At 36.4% G+C, this 8902-nt stretch overlaps 1 protein-coding gene across 2 annotated transcripts; it reads right to left on the reverse strand.

The window, feature by feature from the left end:
- On the reverse strand, positions 1 to 4876 carry LOC124628293 (C-type mannose receptor 2). Of its 2 annotated transcripts, none has more exons than XM_047156545.2 (6): positions 3910 to 4876; positions 2761 to 2799; positions 2474 to 2679; positions 1774 to 1963; positions 993 to 1359; positions 1 to 915 (listed from the first exon to the last, which is right to left on the reverse strand). In XM_047156545.2, the coding sequence occupies exons 1-5, from the start codon at positions 3959 to 3961 to the stop codon at positions 995 to 997; spliced, it is 852 nt and encodes a 283-aa protein (XP_047012501.1). In that variant the 5' UTR covers positions 3962 to 4876; the 3' UTR covers positions 1 to 915; positions 993 to 994. The 2 variants fall into 2 exon arrangements, with proteins under 2 accessions (XP_047012501.1, XP_053537640.1); XM_053681665.1 differs by having other exon boundaries at positions 2474 to 2682.
- Between the last annotated feature and the right edge of the window lie 4026 nt (positions 4877 to 8902).

Genomic DNA, 8902 nt, shown 5'->3' on the forward strand with positions numbered 1-8902 from the left:
TCTGGTTACTTTATTTATTTGAAAAAGCTTTGGAAAGAACAGCAACGTACAAATCAACAATGTTGGAGAAGATACATTGTGACTGTAACTGGTCAAGCTACAAGGCACTCATGATTTCAATGATCAATCACTACTGTGTTGATAAAGTAGCTAGCTACCCTACAAGCTTCTAAGAAAAAGTAGCTAGCTACACTGAAGGAGATTGTCAAAGTGAGGAAAATCACCTGGGATATTTTCATTTTATTGCACGGCTCTTTTATTGAACGAAATAAAACGTACCTGCTTTTTACAGGTAATGCCGGAATAGATTTAGCTTTTCTGTTTGTAAACCATTTTAAAAAGCAGTTAGTGTTACTTTACTAAAACATCGTCAAATAGAAACAGATACAAAGAGGGCTCACTAAACGACTCTTGGTTCGGTTCATTTCTGGAAATATGTAACTAGCTAGATTTGTCACGCTACACGGGGACTTCGTGAAAGAATAGCTTGTTACAGGAAAAGCGACATTATTTGGAAATTAGCTCATCTACCACCATTCTGTTAAAAATGTGCTTAAGCTGGTAGCATTGCTACATGTAGCTAACTAAATCTCAACACTGCAAATCAAAAATATTAATGATACGCTAAACAGCTAAACAACGTATTACTGATAATAAAACACATCCCATGTGAACAAAAAGAAAGTCTCACATATTCTAGTTTTTAAACAGAAGCTAACAGTAAAGCTACTAAGAGCTATTTTGAAAGTAAAAGTTTGACCAACACCATAAAGAAACTCAACATTATTGTGAAATTCCTAAATAAATCGTTGTACTTGCATGTCCAAAAAATTAAGTGAAATGATGCTGAGAAAGAAATGTCTGGTCCTGAACTACGAGGATCCAGCTGAAGCTCATGCGTCCACTTCTAGTAGCCTATAAATAAGAAGAACATGAATCAGTTTCATTTCTCTGTGAATAATTAAGTAATGACAAGTGTATAGATCTCTGACCTTCACTGGAAGGTGATACAGATGAAGTAGAGTTCGTGAGTCTGTGGCAGGCTGACCCACTTCTTACTCTCGGACAGAACCGCTCCGGTTCTCTCGACATCACCACAATCTTCCACTCCGGTTCCGTTACCTGGAGCCCAGTTTTGGTAGCAGATCATCTCTCCCTTCACCGAGTACCAGAAGCCCAGAGCGCAGGTGTGACGCAGGCCAATCCACATATCACTGGAGACATTTTTAGTGACTACTTCCACCCAGTCCTGCATTTCCTGCGAGTCAACAGAAACCAGGTCCACATGATGCTGTCTGCAGTACCTCAGGGCTTCTCGCCAGGTCTTCTTCTCAGTGATCACGGTGAGAGGAGTTCGTTCTGCAGAGATAACAAAATCAACAATAATAATAATAATAATAACAATAATAACAATAACAACAACAACAACAACAACAACAACAACAACAATAAGAAGAAGAAGAAGAAGAAGAATATAAATTGGATGGAGACTAAAGCATTTCTTTAAATTGCTCAGAATAACAGTCACTAAAATAGTTTGAAAGGAAAGATTTAATTAAATAACCATAAAAATTAGTATAAAAATGTTTTTAACAGCTTTTGCAAAAATCTGTGCTAGCTGCCTGTCTGATCTCGAGACCAGTTTTGGATGCATAAAAAAAACCAGAAAGCTAATTTACATCTCAGTTCCAGCAGCTCCAACTACAAGCTGTTAAAGAGAATTAATTAGAGCTGTACATTAAATCTGTTCAAATGTTCTGTTACGTTACTCACTTTTATAGCAGACAAAACGGACACTGTTATTGCAACCTGCATCATTCCATTTATTATTTTTACTTGCTTGCAGGATTTCCACACAGTTATCAATCCCGTTGTTGTTTGGCTCTTTATCATTCCAGTAGCCGTATGAGACTTGAGAATTATCTGACCAGACCCAGAACATATTGTTAAAAACAATCGAGGTCTAGGGGAAAAAGTAAATAAGTCATACCATTAGTCATAATTCAGATAATAAAACAGTTTTAAAGAAATAAAAACACGGTTTTATTGAAATGGTTTAAAATGGATTCAGCAGCTAACAGTTATTCAGCTAATAATGTTTTAATGTATAGTCTGTAAACACATTTATTTATTTTTTATCACAAGAATCTCAATCTGAAACTTATGAAGTTCTTGAAAGGTGGAGTAAAAATTCCATGTTTAGTATAAGGACTAGTTACAGTTTTGAAATGTTAGGTAGAGTGGTTTAAGTTATAAAACCAAAATAGAAACATGTTCCTCTGTTTTATTTGAATAGAATTTAGACACATTTGCTAAATGAAAACAGTATCTTACAGACACACATCTGCTATTGCTTTGTGAAGTAAAGTGTTGGCTGATCTGTTAAAAGTGGCTAAAGTTATTTAAAGGGAAAAATGAAAACAAATATCCTCAGTGTTTAAATAATTCTAATTAAAATAATCAAAACGCGTACATTGCTATCAGTCTGCCTCAGTCCTATCCAGAATTTTACTGTGCTCCCGTTAAGAGCTTCCTTCACAACATCCATTTCTTCATCATTCACAATGGTGGCCAGGTCAGTGTAATTCGCTCTGCAGTATTTCTGAGCATCGGTCCAGTTCATTGGTGTGTTCACCACATAAAACTGACGAGATGCACACAAAGCGAGAGCCCACAGTCCTGCTGGGATAGAAATTGCTCATGAGCTGAGTATGTAATGAAACATCTGTTTTACAGATTTTAACAAAAGCTTAAACTGACCCGAGAAAAGCAGAATGAAGTTCACCGCTGAACCCATAACTGCGGAGAACAACAAGGAGGGAAAAATCCAGACATTACATATTAGTACAATTCCTAGAACAAGATCTAACAGCATGTGCACTGTATGTGCAGTTTCAGATGTGTGTAATGGCAATAACTGGATTTAAATTAAATAAGTTTATACTCAACAATTTCACAATAAAAGACGGACGCTTTTATCACTGCTCGTGATTAATGTTATGATTTGGTACAAATTATTCAAAAGCAGTAATTCAGTGGATGAGTCCATGTTCCTATTCTGAAGCTCTGATAGCACAAGAGTTCAGTACGTGACAGTGGATTTCTTCATCGTATATTAGATTACTAATGCTGACACACTTGACCTTTTTGTCAAGTAAACACTTAGCTCAATAAATACAAGACGGAGTGCTACGAGAGACAGAACTTAAATACCCATGCTCATTAGACATGTGACGCAGGTGTGTGTGATCTCGTGAGGTGTAGGGGCTGATGGGTAACGTAGTCCTGACAACAAACCTTGCTTAAAAGACTATCACATGTTTATGAGGATGCAAATGAGTCAGCTGCAGTCAACGTTCATGTATCAGTCTCACTGAACAGGCTATTTTTAACTATGATTATGACAGGTAAAAAAAATATTTAAGGTACATAAGGTAAATAAATACAGTACAGTTATTCACAGGAAGTATTATCTTATCCAAAGCAAGGTACAAGAAAAGAAAAGAAAAACATGGGTTTTCAAATAGAATGTACTGGAATGGTCATCTAAATACTTTTTCTTCTGAGTGCTCTCTGAGTGAGCTCTGTCAGTACACTAGAGTCATATTTCTAATTTAAAAAAAAATCAGATTATTTGATTTATTTTCAAATAAGTTAAACAAATTGATTTTTAAAAAATGATAAACTAGTCCAGAGAGAAAAATATAAATTTATTGTTGCTACATTCAGGATAAAGTGGATCCTAATAACACTTTCTCAAAACAACAAAACAGAACAAAACAAAAAAGAAAAAAAAGACAGTAAACATTACATATAATAAGTTTTTTTTTGGTCAAGAACATTTTTTGAAGAATTGAAATACTAAACTGAAATTTTGAATTTGTAGAGTTAATAGAAGTTATTTCTTACCTGTTAGTGACTGGTGTGAAGGTGCTGTGGTCTGTGTGTCTCTGTCTGGCATCTGCAGTGTGTCTCTGTGTCATGTCATGGCAAACTCATGACTCCATTTCCCAGAATGCACCACAAACTACAAACATGGCCAACAAGTTCAACTCCCAAAACTCCACACAGACACATTACCTTCTCCTGAGGACTAATCAGAGACACCTGTTCCCAATTACACTCACAATCACACAATACATAAAAGAGACTCTCATACACATCATACCATACACATATCATACATAATTTCTTTGTGAAGTAATATGGTCACATGATCTTTTCCCTGTTGTGTACCAAGCATTAATCTCTGTGTTAGCCTAGTTTTTGTTTAATCCTTTGACATTGGGGGCAGTGGTGGCTTTACGGTTAAGGCGGTGGGTTACTGATCGGAGGGTCAGGGGTTCAAGTCCCAGCACTGCCACTGTTGGGCCCATGAGCAAGGCTCTTAACTTTCTCTGCTCCAGGGGTTCTGACCCCAGCTTCCTGATGTGCTGGGATATGTGAAGAAAACAATTTCACTGTGCTCTACTATGTGTATATGTGACCAATAAAGATTATCATTAAATGAGTTGAATGGAATAGAATATTGATTTGTGCCTTACCTGCACAGTAAAATCCCTAGTGCTGAAATAACACCCAGAGTGTTTATTGGAGTCCAATGGACTCAATGAATATAAACACTGTGGGTGTGTGCTCTAGATGGTCTGGATGGTCCTCAACCCTTATTACATGACCAATTACTTTGCTGCACTATAGATGCAGCAGAATTTTTCAGAGGTCAAGAAGCCCTATACTGTCTACTGTATACTTATCTTACAGTCTACATTTGACCTCTGAGCAGGCTTTAAAAAATATATATCCAAGATAGAAACAACTACAGTGCAGTAAGGTCCAGTTAGACACACACAAAAAGCATTATCTAACACCTTTCCCAATTATCATTCAAAGGAGAGAGCAAATTTACCCCCCCCCCCCTAAATTATGTAAATTATGTAAATTTTCATGTCATGTATATTACCCCACCACCACACCACCCCCCACACACACTGTTATAAAGTGATTTATAAAACTATGACTCTAAATGCCCTCAGTGAACTGATGACATTTTCTGACCTGTACCTGCTTATATTATCAAGTAATTAACAGGTACATAGCATGTGTACCATTTCTCCAATCTGTCTAGTTCTTCCTAGGGTCCTGGTTATGAAACAAAAAAACAAACAAACAAAAAAAACAACAAAAAAACCCCCAAACAAACATTATATTTAATAGCCTTTTTTCCCCAAGACTATTTATTAAAAAAAAATAAAAAATTCTAACTCGAAATTAAGAAGAGTGCAACAAGAGTTCTTAAAGTTATTATTATTATTATTATTATTATTATTATTATTATTATTATTATTATTATCGTTGTTGTTGTTGTTGTTGTTGTTGTTGTTGTTGTTGTTATTATTTTAAGTGGTTAGGAATTGTGAAGACCCTCTGGTGTGTGTGTCTCTGTCTGATATCTGCAGTCTGCTGTAAATTTCCATGTAAATTTGAACTTCACTTGAACAATTCCTGTTTCTGCTCTTCCCACTTTTTTATTATGCTGATTTCCATAAAGTTCCATGAAACACAATGCAAATTAACTATAATACACAGCTCTGAAATAGATTATGTATTATACAAATGGACTCAACAGGTAACGTTATCTACTCCACCAGACTGAATTATGCCAAACAAACATTTTAATATGAAATCTAGTTTTTATGTGTCTCTGCACAGTATCTCTCATAAATGTATGATGTGCCTTTTAGTTTCTGTATATTACAGTTCTTTTCCTAGATTTTTCCTAGATGGCACTTATATAGCACTTTTTCAACCTTAGCTGGTCTACAAAGCACTTTACACTGGTTCTCATTCACCCATTCACACACTCACATTCACACACTCACACTCTCACACACTCACACACTCGTAGCTTGCTATTGGGAGCAACTTGGGGCTCAATGTCTTGCCTAAGGAGTCATGTGGGCCGGGAATTGAACCACCAACCCTACGATTAGTGGACCACCCGCTCTACCTCCTGAGCCACAGACACCCCAGTTCCTGCTTTTCAGTTTGTTTGGTTTTTTTGTCCTAAATGGCACACAAACATCTCATTTATTGAAGTGGCTTAGATAAATAATAAGGAGATGAATCAGGTGAGTATCCAGGGAAAATACCAAAGGAAGCTTAGGGTTTGAACTAAACTCTACATGAGTATATTTTATGAGGAGTTGGACTTCAGGCCTTTATTTGAGCGACACCCATCTAAATCAGGGTGGCTTTTTTTTTTTTCGATAGTTTTCTACAATATTTCTGAAATATTCTGCGTCTGCCAGGATCTTATATTTCCACAAACATAAGTTATGGCAAATGAAGTGAAAATGTACATACAGATATTATATCTTTGAGGAACAGAACTATTTCGGTCGTAACGAGAACTCTACAGATATTACAATGACTCAGGTCAGACTGCTTTTTGTGTAGGTATGCTAGCTACACTATATGACCAAAAGTATGTTGACTCCCGGCAATCACACGTATATGTGGTTCTTCCCCAAACTGTTACCAAAAAGTTGGAAGCACACAAATATCTAGAATGTCTTTGCTTGGTGTAGGATTACAGTTTCCCTTCACTGGAACAAAGAGGCCCAAACGTGTTCCAGCATGCACCTGTGCACAAAGCGAGCTCCATGAAGACATGGTGTGTTAAGGTTGGAGTGGAACAACTCGAGTGTCCTGTACAAAGCCCTGACATCAACCCCACTGAACATCATTAGGATGAACTGGACCCCAGGCCTCCTCAGCTAACATCAGTGTTGATCCTCACTTATGCTCTTGTGGCTGAATGCACAATATTATAACAGCAAAGGGGATTGAATCTGGAATGGAATGTTCAGAAAAGCACATTTGTATGTGATAGTTTGTTGTCCACAAACTATCAGCTGTATAATATACGGTTTCAGAGTATGCTTGAAGGATCAACAAGGCTAGTGATCTTTATTTCGATGAGTTTCCACTGATATATTGTCAGAATGCCAAGGAAGTCGTCTTAATATAGAAGAAAATAGGATGAGAGAGGGGGATTATGGAATAGATAATGGTCATATCAGGCGATGATAAAAATGTGTACTGTAAATCAGCAACGTGTGTGGTGCACACTGCACACTGACCTTGATTTCAAGGCAAAGACTAAGAAACCCAAGAAAAATGTTTATCTCTAGTTTCACAAAAAAAAGTTGGGCTGAACATTGTGCTGAGACCTGGCAACCCTATGTGCCTGATATTTTCAGACCTAAATTTTAGCCTAGATGTTGTTGTCCTAGATACCTTTTTGAAATTGGTGATTAAAATCCCTAGACTGGATTACTTATTAAAGGGACTATATTTTGTAAATGTATTTTACCCTCTATTTTATTTTTTTGACAAAATAAATAAATAAAAGAGGCAAGTGAGATTTTTCTCCTGCAGTTTATTCATCTCATTATTGTCAAAGAAACATTGAATATAACTATAAACAGATAAAACGTATGATTTGTCACTGAGTGTTGACATGAAATGATTTGAAATGATTTGTTCTGCTGAAAATGTTAAGACCCGGGGGTTAATGGACTACTGAGGTTGATGTGACATCTTAGTTGCATCAATGTTTTTCAACAGTATACTATCTATTCTAAGGACAAAAAGTTCTTCAAAGGTTCTTTGGATGTTTTATGGTTCTAGTTTCTAAAAGGGTTCTTCTTGGAGTCTTTTTAAGTATGTACAGTAAGCCCTCTATGGTGATTTAACTAGAAATTGTGAGGATCCACCAGTAGAAAAGGCTTTAAGTTTAACCCCTTGTCTATGAGTGTAGGTATAGTAAATACGTAAGTATATAAATCACACTTAAATAATGTATTTTTTTTATTATTATTATTATTTTTTTTTTTTTTTTACCATACTGTCATTTGGTTGTATTGTGTTTCTGTTGCAGTAAAAGAGATCCAGATTATTCCACTTCCTGAACCCAAAAGCAGAGAAGAGTTCCTACAGTGTAAGTTTCTTTCTTCAGCACACCACAAACACACAAGTACAACAAGTACACAGACTGTCGGGACCACATTTGTATTTATTAAATTAGATTCCTGTCAGCATGGTGAATAATTAACCTCCATCTGTCTGAGCAAAACACTGTGGTGACCAGAGGTAAAAGAGCTCAGTCGTATCCAGATCATACAGAGAGATGTGATTATTATCTCTAAGTGTTGTGTAGAGTCTGTGTGTGTGTGTGTGTGTGTGTGTGTGTGTGTGTGTGTGTGTGTGTGTGTGTGTGTGTGTGTGTGTGTGTGTGTGTGTGTGCGTGTGGGTGTGTGTGTGTGGGTGCGTGGGTGCTGTTACTGGGACACTGTGTGGAGTGGACGTCATGTGGTTTCTATAGCAGTGTCATATAAAGAAATCAGAAAGAAATGAAAAGTTAATCATTGTTTGGAGGAAATGTTCAGTCCTGGAGATTGTTTTACTTATTCAGCTGCTTTAACCCGGGGATGTGGTTTATAGGCCGGATCAGCTATTAAACTGTATTTATTAGATACATTTATTACATGAATTGTCTATACATTTTAAAGGGAGAAGTGCTGTAAAAATAAAACAAACAAAAAACAGACAGTTTAAACTGTAGCCAGGTGCACTTGTCATATGGCATCGTCAGATCTGCTCTTATATACTATATAATTAGTTACAATAAATACGCCTGCTGGCTATTAGCTAGAAACACACACATATATAAAATATATAATATAGAGTATGGCTTTCTGTTAAAATGTTTGACTACAGTGCATGGGAAATCATTAAAGTGTTCTGATAGTACTGATAAGAATTATAACTTTGTACCTACACTCTATCTTACTAGCTCACCTACTATCCTGATAATCACTCATACATGCTAATATTGAAG

This window comes from Ictalurus punctatus, chromosome 7 (genome assembly GCF_001660625.3).
Source record: "Ictalurus punctatus breed USDA103 chromosome 7, Coco_2.0, whole genome shotgun sequence".
NCBI lineage: Eukaryota > Metazoa > Chordata > Actinopteri > Siluriformes > Ictaluridae > Ictalurus > Ictalurus punctatus.